Raw genomic sequence first — 21,101 nt, forward strand, 5'->3', positions numbered from 1 at the left:
TATGAGCTGAATTATGTGGCCCCAAAGAAAGAAAAAAGAGGAGCCACACCAAGGAAGCATCGATGAGGTCATCATCATTTTGAGTCTGCCTAGGGTTTCAGACCCAAACTGCCGTTTCTAGCTGCCATTCGACAACTAAGCTTTAAAAATACACTTTTTTTCATTTTTTTAAAATAATATTTTATAATAAATGCCAGACACAATAGTCTACTAATCCAATTTCTTGAAAAATGCATTATTTAGTGTAAGCTGAATTATTTTAACTCTGATAAAGCATTTCCTGCGAGCACTGTATTTGAACATTTTGAACATTTTATGTAGTATATGTACTATAAATCTATGTATTTGTAAGTCTTTTTTATTGTATTTTTTATTACATTATCAGTTGATAGCCATACAGCAAACTATTTTATGGGTTTATGTATTTATTGTTGTATGAGTTTTTATATCTTACCGTGTGGTGGTGGTGATGAAGCAAGACAAATGACCTCCTGACTGATAAATTAATTTAATTAATAGATACTTACTGATTAAGACTGAGGTAACATCACGTGTGACCTCACAGTCTTATTATTTGGGCAACACTGCATGTCATAAATCATTCTGTAAGAGCCAGCGTGTGGTTTTTAAGGTCTAACATCACCTCCAGCCATTTTAAATCTATATTTGCAATCCTTCCCTCACAAAACAAATGAAATCCTTTTTGATATACATCTGACTCCTATGGGGATTTGTTTGATGAGGATTAACAAAGGTAGAACGAAACTAAGTGTAATAATTCAAATACGCCACATGATGGCAGCACCCGTGAGGGAAATCGCTGGAAAGCTAGTGATACTCCAAGCTCTATTTTGCAAGGATGTGAATATTCCCTTCCTGTTTTAGCAAGCGCTACCAGACTCTACGGCTAGGAGCTAGCAACCGTAGTGTGAGACACATTGGAACTGCAATACAGACACCCAGGTCTCGATTATGTCTGTTTTGCTGCCTGTATTGTCAAAGAGAGGGCTATTTATTTTATAGTGTGATATATATCGTTGGATTTATTTATTGACAAAAGTAGCTAATATCTAAGGTTATTTATTGCAAGTTACTTATCTAGGTAGCTAGCTATCATTAGCTGGCTGGCTAGCTATAGATTTTGTATTGCACCGCCACAGCCCTTTTTCCTTTCTCTACTTCAATGATTGTCCTATCCACATTCTCATGGCGGAGACTAAAATAATCTATCATATAGACGAGGAGGAGACTCCTTATTTAGTGAAATTGACAGTACCTCCTGAAAAAGTCACTTTGGCAGATTTTAAAAATGTCCTCAACAATCGTCCAGTCAACAGCTACAAATTCTTCTTTAAATCTATGGATCAAGATTTTGGGTAAGTAGCTGGCTGGCTAGATAGCTAGCTAAACGAATTCTTTATCGGGATTGTCTCGTTATCCATACGGCTCTGTGCTGGTGTATATTAAATGGCCAGTGTTGAGTAGAAGTCTGCCTAGCGCTATGGACAAGTATTTGAAATTCTAAAACAATGCTGTTTCATTTTATTCTCTTTATTTCGTTGCAATATTTATTGACAATGACAGCCCAATGACTCTTGCACCAACTTGATTAATCAGGAGATGACTGTCGAAAGCTTGATTGGCACCTGTTTTGTTTAACGTTTGCTAACTTGCATGATACATTTCCATAACGTTTGTCCAGTTGGCGTTACTTTAGGTTGGTGAGTTAGCTAGCTAGCTGCGTATATGTACCTGTTATTGTCAAATTTGCATAGCATTAACATCATTAGTCAGTTATCAGGCTAATCTTAGCTGACAGACTGTACGTGTAGTTACATTCGTCGCTGCCATCTGGTTTAGCCTACGCGTTTCAGTGTTGAATGACAGCGACCTGGCCACTTGTTTGCTTAGGTTAATATTATTAATATAACGATACCAAGCTCTTGACACTGTCCCAAGTTTATCTTAGCTACAAATGACTAGGCTAAGTGAACATTAGAAAGATGGTTATAAATTGTATGTCAAAGAAATTACAGAGGAAATCAGCCCACATTTGACAGTTAAATAGATTGCTACACTATTTGTCTAGTGCCTACAAGACGCCTAGTGAAGCTAACGTAGCTACCTAGCTAACGTCAACGTTAGGCTAGCTTGCTAGATGTCAATAACGGATGTCAACATACAGCCGCGAGTAGCTAGTTAGCACATTTAATGCTTCCGCTAATTAGCTAGACACATGCGAGCCAAGTGATTTGTAGACGCTCGATACTAGCGTTTTAAATGACCGTGAATCGCAAGTCCAACTAAACTGTTTAGGGAGTGTAACGCTGCTAGATTTAGCTAACGTTAGCAATCTTTGTCTAACGTTAGTCTATCTGATACTCAATCTGACCTTTAATTGGCGCGTCCCATTTGTTTGTGATAGGAATTATCTGAGAATAATATTACCAGATTTCTTCATTGGGGTCACTTCGTCTAACGGTAACGTTAACTAGACTAGTCTAGCTAACGTGTACAGTAAATTAACTAGCGACATGTCCAATAACTCTTGATTTGTGACAGGGAACGTTAGTCTTCAAAATTATCTTGTTAGCCACTGAATCCGTGTTTAATTTGGCAACAGCTTATAAAACGATTAGACTAGTCTCATTGCAGTTAGCCTTAACCACAAAGGCATATTCCTCGCGCTGCTGCTCACAACAGTGAGTTATGTCGGTTTCTGATTTATTAGACTATTGACTACAAGGACAGCGGCATGGACATTTAGCAGAGTACAGTTACTACTATTCTGACGGCGGTAGTAGGCCTCACGTCAGCTGGTAATATATTGCAGCCAGGGGTGTAAACATGGCCGCCCAGAACATCAGCTGTAGTTGTAGAACCGAGCACCGTGGACTCACGGCCTGCGTTACATTTTTTTTTTCGAAACGTCAGATTCATTCGCCGATGCTCTTTTGTGTGGCGAATAAAACTTAATATTCTTGCAGTCTCGCCTGCTGCGATTTGAGGCAATTTACTGTTGTCTCGCTTACTGTGGACCTCTTGTTACCAGCATGTCAGTACGAGTTAAACCTTAACTGGAACCTAGTGCTGTGTTTTATTTATGAAATTAACACAAACATGAGCTTCGTGGATGTTTAAACTTCTTACTACACGTTGGGTCATGAGAACGTTTCTTGGGTAAAACAGGGTTTCTAGTAAAGATCTGTGGTTGTCCACCCTTTTATAGAAGCAGAATGGCACAGTATAATATGCAAGATGCATTCAGAAGTGTAGTTTGGGCTATTTCTGAAGTAGCATGCACAAAGTATGTGTTGTACAGTACATAGGTGTTGCGAATGAGTATGATTCTCTCAAGACAAAACTGTTGGGATCTGTCTGAACCTTGAAGCATGATATGTTACACCACACCTCTGTATTGATTGGAGAAGTTGAGAACCACCCACTAGTTCAGATTTTGGACCGTGTATGCGAGTATGTTTGATTTAATGACAAATTCACTTTCTGTCCCTTACAGAAATTTCAAACTGACCAATTTGTGCCATTGATGTGTCTTTGTAGTCTTGTGTCTCGTGTGTGGTGACCTTTCGGTTTGTTTGTATTTTGTATTTCATGTGAGAGAACGGTGTTCATACGAGCTCTCGGAGATGGTGCAGGTATGAGATCCAACTTGCAAACAGTCCAGAGGTCAAAGGTCAGCTTGTTTAGGGGGCCTCCAGTGACATATTAAGTAGCCTCCAGAGGCTGGACCCTCTTGTGTAATGCCTGTGTTTGTCTGCATCATAACCTTATAGGGACTCCTGTCTGGCTCCTGCCTTGGATCTGGACAATAATATGTGATTGACCAGCTTTGCTACCCATCTGTAATCAGCATTCATGTTTCAGCACATCTTTAGTTTTTGGATCTGGTGGGTCACTGCTGTGGAGCAACTGTGTTGTAAACTTGGGAGAATATCAAACGCCGTGTGCCATAGTTGAACGTCTGAAAGCAAAATCAAAAACTTGACCGCTCTGGTAAAGGGATGGAAGGCAGCTGCCTTGCGTCTGCGCTCTGATGAAAAGACCGGAAGGTGACAGCTCAGTGTTCGTATTGGTGGCAGTTACGTCTCAGCCCTCGTATGCCCAAGAAGGATGAAAAAGATGCTTACCGGGGTTAAGAGGAGGTAGACGCTTAGATTAAAATATGTGAAAAATGTGCAGCTAAACTATTACATCTTCATTATTTCAAATATGCTTGAATGCCAAATGTGAATATAAAAGCCTATCTCCTTTCAAGCTTGGAATAGAAAACACTGGCTGTGTGGAGCTGCGGTGTGTTGGTAATCATTTCACTTTTTCAGATTAGAAATTTCTTAAAGATTCATTAGCTATATTAGTCGCCTAATTCAAAACCTCAAAGCTGTTTATTTTTAGAGTGTTTACTGAGTTTCTGTTGTTGTCCCTTTTTAAGTAAGCGGTATGCAGAATAATTATTCATATGTAGGAGCTATTTTGACAGTAGAGTAAGTACTGTGAGTTAACGAAGTCCACGGGGAAGGGTAGCCGAGTGTAAAGACCCTTTGCCTGCAGTGGGTCTGTTAGGGAGCATAGCCACTTTAGCATCCACTTGCGGTGCACGTGTCACTGAATTAAAGCTGAATGAATGAATGACAGCAGCAGCGCAGTGCTGAGGGGGTCAGTGGCAGCCGCCTGCTCTCTTTTCTCCCTGAACGCTGAGTTACTCCCCACCCTCCCCCGCCCCACCCCCAACCCCCCCCAACCCCCAACCTCCTCCCAGCGTTGTTCTATGTGTTCCCAGGGGGCTGTGGGTGGGGAGGGACTCCGTCGAGTTTTGTAATGGAAGCTTAGGGACTTAGGGACAACCTAGGGGAGGAGGAGAGATCAAAAGAGTGACCCCCCCCCCCCCCCCTTAGGGAGAGGGTGGAAGACGGAAGCCCAAGAGAGACTCCTGTACAGCAGGGCCAGAACCTTCCACAAACACCCCCCCCCCTTTATAACCCACCCTTTACACTGTCTTTCACTGTAAATAAACACTTCAGATCCCAGCTACAGGTGCCCGCAAATGAACACACACTCTCACGCGTGCAAATGAGCACACACACACTCACTCGCGCGATTCGCCCGACTGCCGCTATCACCTCTCCTGCAAACCCTGTGTATTAATCCAGAAAATCTGTTAATGTGTGCAGCAGGCTGGTAGCTGGGAGAAACTAATGTGGTGACGAGAAACACCCAAAACAGATGTCACAGTGTTCACAGTGCATCGTGTAACGAAATTGATTTTTTTTTTTCCGGGCCGGGGATTTCTGACTGGAAGGAGGAACGCTGCTTATTAAAATACTGTAAAATAATCTGCCCTGCGGTGTATGAATTCTGGCTATTATACATTTTAAACATGTCTTTCTTTTCTTTTCTTTTTTTAAACCTGTATTTCATGGCTGAAGCGCATACCGCGATGCCGCGTGGCGTCATATCGTGACGCTCGTTCCGTGTTTCTGCACATACGTGTGGGAGCGGTTTTTTTTCCTGTGTGGTCGCGTGTGGCCACACGTGAGTGTTTGAAGTGCTCCGTGATCCGGGGAGAGTGGCGTGGCGCGGTGTTTGAGGTGTCTGAGGACCGTGTGGCTCCTGGCGTGCCGGTATTTAAAGCCGGCTTTGTCACCTGAGGTGATGGGGTGGATTTTAGCCGTGACAGAGAAAAGATGGTGCTCTGTGGTAGACGGTTTCTAGCAGAGCACAGCGTGGACCCACTTTCTGCTCTGCCAGTCCGTCTATAAAAATGTTTTTGCGCAACATTTTATATCTTTTTTTTTTTTTCCATCTTTTTCTTTCCCTCATCCATGCCTCTGTTGATGATTTTCAGCTCTAATTAGTCCGTCCACTTAGCTTCTTTGCCCCAGCAGAGTTCATTAGCGGTCCCATTGATCGCAGGCCACTCACATGCATAGTAGCATTGATCTTGCTATTTTACAGTCGCAGCTGAAGCACTTTCCTTTCTTGGTTCTGTCGAAGCTTCGCTGTGCTCGGTCTGTCTGTAGCGGTGCTGTGTGAGCCCGGGGTGTCCAGTCTTGTCCGTGACAGTTGACAGTTGAATCGGGTAATTAAGTTAGCTACTTATGGTCTTCGGACAAGACGTTGGTGAGCAGAATCGGGTGTCTTAGAGTTGGGCTGAAACAGAGACCTGCACCCACATCAGCCCTTTTCAGATAAGGTTGGACACCCCTAGTCTGAATGGTCCTGGTGCTTGCAGCTGTGCATCTCTGTGTACATCCGTCAGCAGGTGTGCCAGGAGCTGTATTTGTCTTTTCCACCATCGTTTTCATTGGCTCATTTTACAGATGTCTTTATCAATAATGGGCGGCAGTGTAGTATAATGGTTAAGGAGCTGGTCTTGTAACCTGAAGGTCACAGGTTCGATTCCCAGGCAGGACACTTGAGCCGCTGTACCCTTGAGCAAGGTACTTAACCTGCATTGCTTTGGTATACAACCAGCTGTGTAAAGTTGCGCAAGTCGCTCTGGATAAGAGCGTCTGCTAAATGCCTGTCATGTAATGCAAATGGACTATTGTGACCAGTTTGTAGATGGTGAGTTTGGCATTCTTGCGTGTGTATTTCAAATGCATACCTTGTAACTGGCAACTGGTTTGGTGACTAAATGTTGCCGAAGCAAACGAGGAGGACTGAACTTCCCATGAATTCAGAATAAGCGAATGTCCTCTTTGCTTAAAGCCGTCTTGTCCTTTCTTTGAATAGGCATTGTTGAATTTTAATTGCATTCCAAACTCGAAATGAACAGCAGCTCGTTGAGTCGGAAATCTGTTGCTGACGTTGAATGTCTGGAGGTATGGCTTCTTGTCAGCTTTCCGTTTTGTGTCGAGCCTGCCATGCGTTATTAAATTTTACGCGCACCCTCTGCCCAGCGTGTCCTGAGAGACCGTGTGAAACGAAAACGACGCTCGGCTGTCCCAACGGTACTCGCCTCGGCGCGAACGGCCTGGAAAACGCGTGTCGGAATACTCGTCGTTCTCTTCAGAAAATGCCGACTGTCGAAGCGCCGAAATCTCTTTGGAGGACCCGGTCCGTGGAAATGAACCCAAATTTCATCCTCAGAAGATGGGGCGTTTTTTTTTTTTTTGTACCTGCTCAAATGATGAAAACCTTTAGCAAACAACAAATCCATGCATGAATACTGTGGCGCAACTTGTTTAAATTCAGTATTCAGGCCGGTTCGCACTTTTGAAGTGTTTATGCATTAGTGAGTCATGTAAGGGCCTTTGCTGGGGAACGCACGCATGCACCGCGATAGCCAATCGCAGCGCACGGCTTAGTTGTTGCTACACGCAGCTGGTAAAACACAGCCTGGGCCCACCGAAAAGAGGTGTCTGTGGTTGTCAATAAAGTTTTGGACCCATAAACGGATTGCTCAGATTGCGAATGACTCGTAATAGGCTATCATACGCGTAGTGTTTTATATGAACAGTCACTGGAATAATTGAGTGTCTGGTTGACCTGTTCAGCTCCTCACACCTTTTTCTTGATTAGAGATTCTGGGCAGCAGTTTTTATGCTGTGTGTCAGTGAGGGTGGCTGTGAGTTAGTGGTGACTTGCCTGCTTAAGTAGGTGGTTAGTGTTTTGCATCCTGTTTGTACAGGTAGATCTATGAAGGTTTTATTATAGGGATTAACAATAATATTGGGGTCTTATCAGTACCCGCCAATGATAGTTTTGACCTTTTCTGGTCCAGGGGCAGCCCTACCCCCCCTACCCAGGCTCAAAGGCATCCAAGGGACCCCACCCCCCATCATAAGTTAAAAGGGTTATATTTTTTAAAAAGGTTTTCTATTTTCAGATATTTTCCCAAATCTCTTATAGTCACTGCACATCAAGTCTGGCCAGGGAGTCCCTACAGTACCTTCACAGAGCCCCTGTTGAAAACCCAGGGTTTGATAAGCAGGCTTATCAGCGTTGGCCTGAAACGAAGATCGGCACGTGCAGAAGAGCTGATGCGTTTGAGGCAGCACCGTCGCTGCAAATTACGTGAAAATGTCAAGCTCAGAAAATGGCCTGATCATATTCACCCCAAACCTCATTTATTATTTATTTTTAATTGATCCGTTTTGCCAGCCGAACGCACAAGAAGAGCTGTGCAGAGGCTCTGCGGCTTTCCAGACTCACGCTCTCTACGAAGGTAAAACTTTGATTGCCAGCCTTGGGCATTTAATTGCCTACGACTCAAGTAAGTCGCTGCGTTGGAGACAGGCTGGTGTTGCATCTATAAGCGTTTCTTATTTGACCTCCAAGGCTCCAAGGCTACTATTGAAACATTTTCGCGGTCGTGCAAGATGCCATTTTTAAATGGGATGGTCTCGTGTGATTTAATACTAGGAGAAATAACAATGTGTTTATGGAGCACGTCGCTAGGCTATGGGTCGTGTGTTCATCTACACGTAGGCTACCAGTGGCGTGATGAGTGGCACTGTGCTCACGCGTCCTGTCCGTGGTCAGTTGTTCGGGCTGGGGAATGGCCTGTTTATGAGCTGTTCCTTTTTTTTTTCCCCCATTCCATTCGTGCCCTCGCAATGTTCAGTAATGCGGGGAACAGCACTCTGACCTGTCGGAACACTCCATCTTTATCACATGACATACTGCAGCCAATGAAATGGGAGTCTTAACCATGTGATTGATGCCAGTTCGGTCAGACAGCAATAAATACACCTGAATATATTCATACTAAAGTTTTTTGCTTTGTGTAGCAAAATTACTGTATTGTGTGCCTAGTCCAATTTGAGGGTGAAGTTTAAAGCACACTGTGGGGCATGCGAAGAACTTTAACGTGACTTATTTAATGTGACTCACAAAGTGAATATATTAACGGACGAAGAAAAACAAAACTTATTTTGAAAATAAAAATGCAGGGTGTGTTTGTGAAATAGTGAATGCAGGTGTGTGACCGCAAAATCAATTGCAGAATTTGTGCATATTTATGCCGTCAGCAGTCAGAGAAGCACATTTGCCCCAGTCGCAGCCCTAATTGTGTGTTTGATGGATTTTGGGTCATGGCTGACCCGTAAACCACACCCCTAAATGTTACCTGCGGTGTGCAGAGAAAACCCGGCTGAGGGGTCGGCTCGCGAGTCGCCTGCCTCTCGAAGTCGAACCGACGGGATTCGCCTAACAGCAAGGGCATTAGCATTAGCGTGTCAGCGCATGTTAGCGCATGAACCGCCAGTCATAGTTCACTCGCTGGAGTGGGGCGGGGCGGGTCGGGCACTGCCTGCTGTTTGTACAGGTGGAACGCACAAGGACATGAATTACCCTTCGGTCTGTCAGAAAACAGGTTCAGCTGAGGGCTGCGGTGTGTGGGGGGGGGGGGGGGGGGGGGGGGGGGTTGGGTGAGTCGCACGACGGAGGCCGTCTTTGCGTCGGTTACCATCGCAGAGCTCTGGACGCAGACCTCGGGTTTGGTCGGGGAACCATGTCTGCGTTTTCACTAGCCACTAGCCACTAGCCACCAGCCACCAAGATGGCTGGCAGTTCAAGTTAGCCACTAGCCACTAGCCACCAGCCACCAAGATGGCTGGCAGTTCAAGTTAGCCACTAGCCACCAAGATGGCTGGCCACCAAGATTACTGGCAGTACAAGTTAGCCGCTAGCCACCAAGATAGCTGGTGGTTCAAGTTAGCCACTAGCCACTAGCCACCAAGATGGCTGGTCACCAAGATGGCTGGCAGTTCAAGTTAGCCACTGGCCACCAAGATGGCTGGCAGTTCAAGTTAGCCACTAGCCAGCCACCAAGATGGCTGGCAGTTCAAGTTAGCCACTAGCCACCAAGATGGCTGGTGGCCAGTGGCTTTTAATCACAGCGTCCGTAGCCACACGGCATTTTCCTCCATCTGGGCCCAAGGAGGCCGATGCTGTCCCTGAGGCTGTGGGTAGTGGAGCCGTTGTTTGAAGCAGTCTGGATGGACAGACACGCTCAGCCCTGGAGGTGGTCCAGTGGGGATCTGGCTGATTGCTGCAGCCCGTTCTCCAGCTCTCCAGCCTGCTCCACGCCCACACGATGCACGGCGAGGCGTGGGTGCGTGGAAGCGTCTTCCCGTCAGAAGCAGGATTTTTTTAACTGTTACGAGCAGGAACCAAAGGACGGGATTCGCACCGATGTCTACGTTCGTATGAGGCTGGAGAGCTCATGCATGGACTTACTGACTGTGGGGAATGTGGCAGAGAACGGTGCTGTCAATCACCCTGCTCGCTGGAATGTCTGAAGTGGTTTGTTCAGGTGAGGGAGCTCTTCCTTCAGGGATTTTTATCATTATGAGCCTGACAGTAGCGAAGGCCACAGGTGGTGCGTTTCAGCAGGTTTTTTTCATGGCTGGCAGAGACTCACACTGGGGGCAGAACCGGCTTCCTATCTGCTGTACTGCAGACTGCACAGAGGGTCAGTTATCAGTGCATGTGAATCTCACCGTGTGGAGATGAACTGGAGTGAGAACTACAGAGACCTTCCCACTGTCCAGCTATGAGCAGCTATGAGCTGTACAGCTATGAGCAGCTATGAGCTGTACCGCTATGAGCAGCTATGAGCTGTACCTCTATGAGCAGCTATGAGCTGTACCGCTATGAGCAGCTATGAGCTGTACCGCTATGAGCATCTATAAGCTGTACCGCTATGAGCAGCTATGAGCTGTACCGCTATGAGCAGCTATGAGCTGGACCGCTATGACCAGCTATGAGCTGGACCGCTATGAGCAGCTATGAGCTGGACCGCTATGAGCAGCTATGAGCTGTACCGCTATGAGCAGCTATGAGCTGTACCGCTATGAGCATCTATAAGCTGTACCTCTATGAGCAGCTATGAGCTGGGACCGCTATGAGCAGCTATGAGCTGGACCGCTATGAGCAGCTATGAGCTGGACCGCTATGAGCAGCTATGAGCTGGACCGCTATGAGCTGGACCGCTATGAGCAGCTATGAGCTGTACCGCTATAAGCAGCTATGAGCTGTACCGCTATGAGCAGCTATGAGCTGGACCGCTATGAGCAGCTATGAGCTGGACCGCTATGAGCAGCTATGAGCTGTCCCGCTATGAGCAGCTATGAGCTGGACCGCTATGAGCAGCTATGAGCTGGACCGCTATGAGCAGCTATGAGCTGGACCGCTATGACCAGCTATGAGCTGGACCGCTATAAGCATCTATGAGCTGGACCGCTATGAGCAGCTATGAGCTGGACCGCTATGACCAGCTATGAGCTGGACCGCTATGAGCAGCTATGAGCTGTACCACTATGAGCAGCTATGAGCTGTACCACTATGAGCAGCTATGAACCTCGGCCAGGAAGAGGAGAGTTCAGTTACCTGGGGCTGTCCCTGGCCCAGGGTGCAAGGACAGCTCTCCCAGTGGGCTGGAGTCTGCAGTCTGTGTCTCTCAGCTGTGAATGAGCTGGGTTCTTCTGTATTCTAGACTGCTCTGCTCGAGCATCGCAGAGGGGAGGGGGGGCGGGGGGGCGAGGGATGGGACAGCGCCTGGAAACCAAACGTTTCACAGAATGTGTGTTTGTCTGAATTTTGGGAGGGTGATGCAGTGAGGGGACACACTTCTGAATGCGACTGAGTGTATTTTTTCGCTTTTTGGATGTTTACTTTTTTTTTTTTTTACCGCTGCATTTTTTATTTTGTTTGACATTTCATGCAGCTCTGTCTCATTAGATTGCCTGTTTTTCTGATTAGTATTCCCTTACCCCATACCGGTCTTCTGTGAAGTGATTCTATAATTAGTGGTGCACTTTTGACTCCCCGAGAAGGCGTTTGAGTGGTTTATGCATGTAAATGGATACTGTACATATCCATAATGAATAAAAATGCATTCTTTAAAGTGCTACTGCTGCAGTTCTCTCAGTGATTGCGTTAACACTTTTGATTAATATTTCAAGTTGTTTAATGTACAGCAGATAATAAATGCGCGATGTATGTATGATATTAAAAATAGCATTATGGTGTGACAGTTCCCTTCATGAAATCAGCAACTCTAAGCGCAAAATGCATGTATTCAGTTTTCTGTGTAATCACTGTGTAGAGGCATGACTGTCTGTACGCGGTTGCTCTGTATTAAAAGGAATCTGTGTGTGTGTGTGTGTGTGTGAGTCTGTGTCTGTGTCTCCACACGTGTGCCTGTATTCAAGCACTGAAGTGGTGTAAATATTGAATTAACCGTCCAAAATAATTTGTCGACGGGAGGACTGAAACATTAATCTCGAAACCTTGGAAGTGGAAAATTTTGTGTAACCAAGAATCAAACCCTAATTGGTTGTGTTCCAGGTAATATGAACACTTCCTGCCATTAGCCTGCTGTTCTTGCTTTCCTGTCTGGACTGCATTGGACTGCATTTTTTTTTATATAGCGCTTTTATCCAAAGCGCTTTACAATTGATGCCTCTCATTCGCCAGAGCAGTTAGGGGTTAGGTGTCTTGCTCAAGGACACTTCGACAAGCCCAGGGCGGGGTTTGAACCGGCAACCCTCCGACTGCCAGACAATCGGTCTTACCTCCTGAGCTCCTCCTGAGCTATGTATTTGACGGCACTTCTCTGCATGTCTCAAACAAACAGGTAGCGAGCTCATTAATCTCCAGCTATTTATAATGGTCCCATTGGCTCTTCAGCGGCCGTCCTTTCCTGATCCCGGAGGAAACGCAGCACAGCCGCAACGGACGACTGTAGTCAGCGGCTTAATGGCGGGAATGACGGTCAGTCCTGACCGATGCCACTGTGCTTTCCCCGAGAGAAAACCACAGCAGTCCACTTCCTGTTCAGCTCACGGCCGGCTCTAGGATTTTGGTGGCGCTAAACTTGTGGCTTGTTGCTCGGCTGGCGAGCAGGGCCGGGCGGGATCCATTTCTGCGTTGCGTCAGATAAGCCCCAGATATTATGAGAATAGACTATAAGGTAGTACGGGATCATAAGATCAGAAATATGTGATTGGAGCGTCCCGAGCTGAACATTCTAATGCTGATGTCACAATCACTACTGGTATTCGAAAGCAAAATGGAGTTCTAGAACACTGACTTAGGATTTAAGGCACGAAAAACATTCCAAAAAAATTGTTCAAAGGGTTAAAAAAAAATTCCTCAGGTAACCACATTACCCTACTGGTGACTGCCTGCCTGCCTGTCTGTTCGTCTGTCTGTCTGTCTGCCTGATCCAATATCCCCGCTGTCCAGCCTGTGACTCTCCTCTGAATGCCATAGGGCAGGAGGGGCCCACCCTGGTCCTGGGGAGCCGCAGGGTCTGCTGGTTTTTGTTTTCACCTTAAATACAAACAACCACTCAAACCAAAGAAACCAGGTTAGGTGAGATAACTGTGTAATCAGCTGCTTTAATTGATCAATTAGGCTAAGTGCCGAGTAAAACCAAAAACCGAAAACCAGAAGACCCTGAGGCTCTTTGGGACCTGGGCTGGCCACCCCTGCCGTGGGGCCTGAAAAAAGACTGAAGTGTAAAAGCGAAAAGCAAACCGATGCACATGAGAGGAGTAACACAACACAGCCGTTTAGAGGCCCACCTGCGTGTGTGTGTTCCAGCACGGACACCTGCAGCACACGCGCTCCGGGTGCGTGTGTGTGTGTGTGTGTGTGTGTGTAGGGGGGGAGGGTCCTGTGAACAACAGCGTAATCAGGGTGAGAGCCTTTACTCGAGTCACGATTCACTTGCGATTTGAAGGTGTCGGTAACGGGTAGCAAGCTGTGTTTCAGCTCGTAAACACACACGCAGTGTTGTAATACGTCTCCGTGCCGGTTAAACAGGGCTTCCGTTTGCATTATTCTGACTCTGAGACGTGGACTTGGGGGGGGCTGCAGGGCGGTGCGGTGGGTAGCAGGACGGTCCCGGGACCTTTCTGTGTGGAGGGCATGTTCTCCTCAGGTCCATGCGGGTTTTCCTCCGTGCACTCTGGTCTCCTTCCACAGTCGAAAGACATGCGATTTAGGGTAATCGGTGGGGTGTTAACGAGGTGTTGTCGTAAAAGAGCATGCATGCTCACTCAACCTACCCTGTCTAAATAAAGGCTAATAATAAATAAAACCTCACCAGGTGACATTCATGTTTTCCACCTGGTGAATGCATGGTAAACGGTAAATGGACTGCATTTATATAGCGCTTTTATCCAAAGCACTTTACAATTGATGCTTCGAATTCACCAGAGCAATTAGGGGTTAGGTGTCTTGCTCAAGGACACTTCGACATGCCCCGGGCGGGGGATCGAACCGGCAACCCTCCCGACTGCCAGACAAGCGCTCTTACCTCCTGAGCTATGTCGCTTATGTCGCTAATGCACTGCTCACCCTTTCATTTTGTACGGGACAGTATCCCTCAGACACTCCCCCTCTTTAAAAAAGAATGCATATAAAACGCAGACACACACATTGACTGAAATGATAAAAATACATACTGGGGAAATAGTAACATTGGTTTTTTGACAGTAACCTCAAATCAGAATTATAACAGTAAAGTGACAGGATAATGACCGATTTTCCCCACAGGCTATTGAACACCTTTTCCCTGCCACCTCAGGTGTGCACCTAGAGAAGTGATCTGGTGTTATACTGATTTATAGCTACAGTAGCTCAATAGCTAGCTGTCTTAATAACGTCAAGGTCTACTCACTACCACATTCGCATAAAATCTGTAACCATGACAACTGGCTAACGCAAGCCTGTGCTGGAACCTCAGATGGGGAAAGTTTATTAAGAGCATGTGGCCGCTGAGTACAAACCTTGGAAGGCCCTTTTCAAGAGGACCTCTTGCAAGTTGCATTGTGGGAACATTGGCACAAGCTTTGTTTTCTGTTTGAGTTAGCGCAATGATCTGTAGTTTTCTGTGTCCACCCACTACGCTCCTTTTGGTAAATTGAAGCTCTAGTGGCTGAATGCAGGGCCTTCAAATCCATCTGAGCATCGACATCATTAAGTGGTTCTTAACTGATCGTTCTGATGCTGATGTCACAATCGCTGATGTCACAATCACAACTGGTAACTGAAAGCAGTGGAGTTCTAGAACGCTGACTTGGAATTTTTCAAAAAAACATTCCAAGAATCCTACTCTTCAAAGGGTTAATGGGAGTACCTGTCTGAAGTGGCTGGTTAGGCTGACTGAAGTACCTGCCACTGGCAGCTTTACCCCTGCGTTTGGATGCTGGACAGGTCCTGTGTGGCCCTGTGTGTGATAATCGCTCGTATCTGTGGTGAATGTGCCCTTTCCCCGCTGTGCTTAAGAGCACTAAACCAGGTTTGAGAGCTCTGGGAAAATCTCCCAATACGCATTCGTACATCCTAAACCATTTACAATTGATTTTGGTTCAGATGTTGAGGAGATTTTAGCCTCTGCCCAGCGGTGTTACAGGGGATCCAGGCATCGGGTGTCACAGGTGCTTATATGTGATAATGATTCCTGTAATAAATGTCTGCCCACCAAGCTGTTCTCAGCTGTTTGTGCCCCCCCCCCCATACACACACACACACATACACACACACTCACTCACTCACACACGCACATGCTCACACACACACACACACACCATGCACACACTCACACACTCACACACACACACCATGCACACACTCACACACATACACACACACACTCACACACTCACTCACTCACTCACTCAGCACTTTCAGACCCTCCTGCTGTCACTGTGGATCCTGCAGTCATGACTCTGCACATTTTCAGTAACGGGCCACAGCTGGCACAGACTCCTGTGTGAAAAGACACGTCCTCTGTGGTGCCCTGGGGGGCAGGGGGCATGTACCCATCATACCCCCCTCACACTGCGCCAGGGGCACGTACCCATCATACCCCCCCCCACGCTGCGCCGGGGGCACGTACCCATCATACCCCCCCCCACACTGCGCCAGGGGCACGTACCCATCATACCCCCCTCACACTGCGCCAGGGGCACGTACCCATCATACCCCCCCCACACTGTGCCGGGGTACAGGTGGGGGTTTGGGGGGGGGAGCCGAACCTTTTCTCCCGCCAGAATCTCGCTCGATCTCATGTCCTGGCTTTGCAGGTGCGTTGGAAAGCGAGGAAATGGCGCCCGTTTCTTGACCCCTGTTCCTCTCCGTCTTCCCGCAGAGTCGTCAAGGAAGAGATCTCCGACGACAACGCCAGGCTGCCCTGCTTCAACGGGAGAGTGGTGTCATGGGTAAGCAGGCAGGCAGGCGCCATCGCATGCCGGCCCCCCCCCCCCCCACACGCTGGCACCCCACCACCGTGCGGTTCTGCGTGGTGGAACGCAGGTCACAGCAGTCACATGACTTACCGCTGCAATGTCACGCTGAATCTCAATGAGAAGCGCAATCTAAAGGCATCGCAGCTCAGCTGCACTGTACGGAGCACGCCGCAAAGCCATTAAGTGCAGTGTGACAGAATATTCAGCGCTGTCTGTCACCGGGACAATAGCAAGAAGGCCAGAAAAGCTTTTACACTTTCTTGCACAATACATTACACGCGCACGTACGAATCTTGCAGCCGATAGAGTCCTTGCAGTGTACTAAGGAGCTATACACAGGGGGCTAATGGTCTTCTGTACAATACATGCTGCAGTATCAAGAACATTTCAAAGATGGAACATTTTCAAGGACTCTGATGCGGTGGTTTTCTATGTGAGGTGCGTTTGGTTCAGGGGCTGGCTTAATGCACAGTGTCTTTCCCGGCTCTGCACTGCCGCAGGCGTATTAACCCGTTAAGATCACAAATATGCGATTAGCGTGTTCTTAGCTGAACATTCTGATGCTGATGCCACAGTCACTGCCGGTGACTGAAAGCAGTGGAGTTCTAGAACACTGACTTAGAATTTTGAAAAAACATCTTTTTTTTAAACCTACTGTTCAGAGGGTTAAGGTTCCCTTTGAAATGCTCTTCAGTGGTCATTGCTGTGTGTGTTTACCATCTGAGAGCCTGTGTGTGTGTGTGCGTGCGTGCGTGTGTGTATGTGCGTGTGTGCGTGTGTGTGCGTGCGTGTATGTGTGTGTGTGTGTGTGTGTGTGCAGCCTTCAGCCTGAAATGGATGCCGCTTGCTCGTACCTCCTTTCCGGTTCTGGTCGTACGCGGTGCCATGCGGCTGTCAGTCATTCTGGAGGCTCTGTGTGTGACATCATCCCTTTCTCTATCTCTCTGTCTGTCTGTCTGTTCATCTGTCCGTCTCTCCGTCCCCCAGCTGGTCCTGGCGGAGAGCTCGCACTCGGACGGGGTGTCCCTGTGTACGGAGAGCCACCCGGAGCTGCCCCCTCCCCTGGAGAGGACAGGGGGCATCGGGGACTCCAGACCACCGTCCTTCCAGTGAGTGACCCCCCCTGCCTGTAAATGCGTTCACACTGCGGCATAGCAACACTGTACACGCCTCCACACTGCTGCATAGCAACACTGTACACGCCTCCACACTGCTGCATAGCAACACTGTACACGCCTCCACACCACTGCATAGCAACACTGTACACTCCTCCACACCACTGCATAGCAACACTGTACACGCCTCCACACTGCTGCATAGCAACACTGTACACTCCTCCACACCACTGCATAGCAACACTGCAAACGCCTTCATACCACTGCATAGCAACACTGTACACTCCTCCACACCACTGCATAGCAACACTGTACACGCCTCCACACTGCTGCATAGCAACACTGTACACACCTTCACACCGCTGCATAGCAACACTGTACACGCCTCCATACTGATGCATAGCAACACTGTACACTCCTCCACACCGCTGCATAGCAACACTGTACACGCCTCCACACTGCTGCATAGCAACACTGTACACTCCTCCACACTGCTGCATAGCAACACTGTACACTCCTTCACACCACTGCATAGCAACACTGTACACGCCTCCACCACTGCATAGCAACACTGTACACACCTTCACACCGCTGCATAGCAACACTGTACACGCCTCCATACTGATGCATAGCAACACTGTACACTCCTCCACACCGCTGCATAGCAACACTGCAAACGCCTTCATACCACTACATAGCAACACTGTACACATCTCCACACCACTGCATAGCAACACTGCAAACGCCTTCATACCACTGCATAGCAACACTGTACACATCTCCACACCACTGCATAGCAACACTGCAAACGCCTTCATACCACTGCATAGCAACACTGTACACATCTCCACACCACTGCATAGCAACACTGTACACGTCTGTTCTTATCTTCCATGTGGCCGAGGGTTTGATTCTGAGCCATGGTGCTTTCTGAAGTGTAATCCCATCCCTGCTTAAAGTGGGAAAAGAAATGTATATGAGGGAATAAATAAATAAAAATGAGAGATGATTCTGGCCTTTCTGTCAGTAAGCAAATGCGCTCAATTCATTCAGTGCTGACCTTTCCTTTAAATAGTCCTGTTCCTGTTCTGAACCCACTGTGGCTGCCCTGCTCACACTTATTTATGATCCTGCTACATACACCACTTATATAACACACACACACACACGTGCATGCTCGCACACACACACACACACACACACACACGCACACACGTGCATGCTCGCACACACACACACACGCGCGCACGCACACGCAGTAACATCTGGCTGGCATACACACCTCTCCGCTGGTTTCATGTTAATTGGATTATTTTTGCCCAAATGATGCGGTCGGAGAGGTCTGGCAGCAGGCAGCCTGGTGCCTTTAGTAACGGGCCATATGGGCTCAGAGTCCCAAAGCTGACCCAACACCCCACAGACACGCTTCTTTAAGCCAGAGGGAGAGGGGGGCATCGAGAGTGGAGCACACTTTGCATTCCAACACCATTTACTTGCTTTGTGAGGTCACAAATGTGCGATTAGAATGCTCTTAACTGGACATTCTAATGCTGATGTAACAATCATTACCGGTAACTGAAAGCAATGGTTCTAGAACAATTCGAATTTTGAAAGAAAGAAAAAAAAAAACATTGCAAAAAAACATAGGCTGTGTCCCAAACCGCATACTTCCATGCTCCGAGTGCACATAGCGAGCATGCCGCCATCTTGGAGTGCGAGTCCAAACCGAAGTTCGGTAGTGCGGAGCACGGATAAAGTACCCGGATGCGCACTCCATTTGATCAAAATTTGAAGTGTGCATCCGTGCATGCTCCGACTGGGAAAAATACCATAATTCCTTTCGCGAAAACGGCCAAAAACAACGGTAATGGCGGATGACAGTCTAGTGTAGGCTACTCTCTCGGATTGGAAACTGAAATCATGTCATAGGAAAATGGTAAACAGGAGTTGGTGTATAAATAAAGTGGTACAGTGTTAATGAATAACGCAATATGTAAAGTATCAGTTGTTTTTATTAGTTTAAAGATATGTACTTTTAACGAGTGTAAGGAGCTATATTGAATACATCGGTGCTAATCGTCGGGTCCCGTCTTGAATTATAAACTGCCGTTTTATTCTCGCCACTGCCCATCTTTTCATTTAATTTGAAATACACCCCTTGCCTATGGAGTAGCCACCACAAACATGACCGGCTCCATAAATGTTGCCTAACTGAGTACCCAGCGCGAAAGTATACAGCGCGAAAATAATGAAAAAACAGACACGACTGTTTACAATGAAATGGCAACTTTATTATGGGGTTGACAGTACACTGAAAGCTATCCAAACTGCAATTAATATTTTCCAAGCTATCGTTGCCTTCCACTGCTCTTCTGACAGCAAAAAGGAGAATTCAATTGAAGTGGCTAGCTCGCAAAAAGTTGCTGATATTAGCCTACTGGTTAGTCTAGATCATAATATTTCAGTAGCCTACTACTACTCAGTGTGAGCATCTACCGACCGGGTTCGTTCGGTAGACAGAAAAACATCAGATTTTCAACTGTAGTCTATGTAAAATAGGCGAAATATAAGTAACAACCTGTACCTAGTTATGTAGAAAAAAACGTCCTTGTTATTTTCCGGAGGTAATTCTTTCAGTACTTTCGCGATTTTCGCCCAGTGCTAGCTTTAGTTGCTACGGGGACATGTATCTGCCACTGCATAGAGATTAATGGAACTTGTCTTTACTTGAGATCATATTGTAGAAGTGTCCCGTCTTGTGTATTTCAGGTTAATATGAAAAAGGCTGGTCCCTACTAGCATTTCTAGCGATCCGCTACATATTCACAATTGTAACCCAAGTAGCAGGGAGCAAAATAGCCATTAAGAAGAAGCGACATTTGCACTACTTAATGGTCGTGATTAAGGAATTAATTAGTATATTAATATAACTAAAATGTATATGTATTAAGTAAGATTTTTTTCCCATTTAGACAGTTATGTGTAATTTTTACAAGACTTGCATTTAAATAGGTAACGGAGTCCAGTCCGCTTGATTAAATATGAAATAAATGCGGTAGCATTTCAGATGGTCGATAATGTGCCCTCTCACTCACGTTATCCCCCTCAGGTTTATTACCGGAATTTTACCGATAGTTACGGCAAAGGTTAAAGGTTATGGGTCAGATGTCGTCACGAAGTGCATCCCACTCATTTAACTGTTTCTCCGTGCTACTGCACTTCCATGGTTCGGAGTGCATAGTCCCAAGCATTGCCTGGAGTGCGTATTCCGGAGCACGGTAGTGTGGAGCATGGAAGTTTGCGGTTTGGGACACAGCCATACTCTTCAAATGGTTAATCCGTACACTATTCCTTCAGCTACATACAGTAGTAGTATTAATTCGCTGCGGATGTTCGGCGCAAAAAAAGAGAGAATTTTAAGGGCGTGTTTCCAGTATTTCATAGACCTGTCTGGTGCAGGTTTTCTGCCGAATTCACCCTCTCTGTTAAATTGAGCAAGAAGATGCATGAAAGAGAGTGTTGCGTGTCCTGAAACTCTGAAGGAAAGCAGTTCTCAGCACGCAGCTCCTCACTGTCTCGCTCTCTCGCTGTGCTACGGCAGACGTGTAGACGCAGAACTGAGAGATCTCCGATGCCATGGAAGATTCTCAGAGCTGTTCTGGGCTTCAAGCTTTCGCTGCTGTCAGTGACTTTTCTCAGTCTGTTCCGGAAGACATGCACCTCTTGAAGACATGATATCTATGTTTGTGTGTGTGTTTGA

General features: G+C 46.8%; 2 protein-coding genes across 4 annotated transcripts in view; both read left to right on the plus strand.

Moving 5' to 3' along the window:
- Positions 1–21,101, plus strand: part of LOC135238574 (matrix remodeling-associated protein 8-like) — a 249,684-nt gene that overhangs the window by 22,445 nt on the left and 206,138 nt on the right. The window lies entirely within an intron of this gene.
- Positions 865–21,101, plus strand: part of LOC135237696 (segment polarity protein dishevelled homolog DVL-1-like) — a 52,372-nt gene continuing 32,135 nt past the window's right edge. The window contains exons 1-3 of one of the 3 annotated variants that reach the window (XM_064305063.1): positions 865–1,376; positions 16,130–16,199; positions 17,214–17,335. In XM_064305063.1, coding sequence (XP_064161133.1) covers positions 1,207–1,376; positions 16,130–16,199; positions 17,214–17,335 — 362 coding nt within the window. In that variant the 5' untranslated portion in view covers positions 865–1,206. The remainder of the gene's footprint in view (positions 1,377–16,129; positions 16,200–17,213; positions 17,336–21,101) is intronic. The other 2 variants (XM_064305065.1, XM_064305062.1) reach the window with 2 other exon arrangements.

This window comes from Anguilla rostrata, chromosome 13, assembly GCF_018555375.3.
Source record: "Anguilla rostrata isolate EN2019 chromosome 13, ASM1855537v3, whole genome shotgun sequence".
Classification (NCBI taxonomy): Eukaryota; Metazoa; Chordata; class Actinopteri; order Anguilliformes; family Anguillidae; genus Anguilla; species Anguilla rostrata.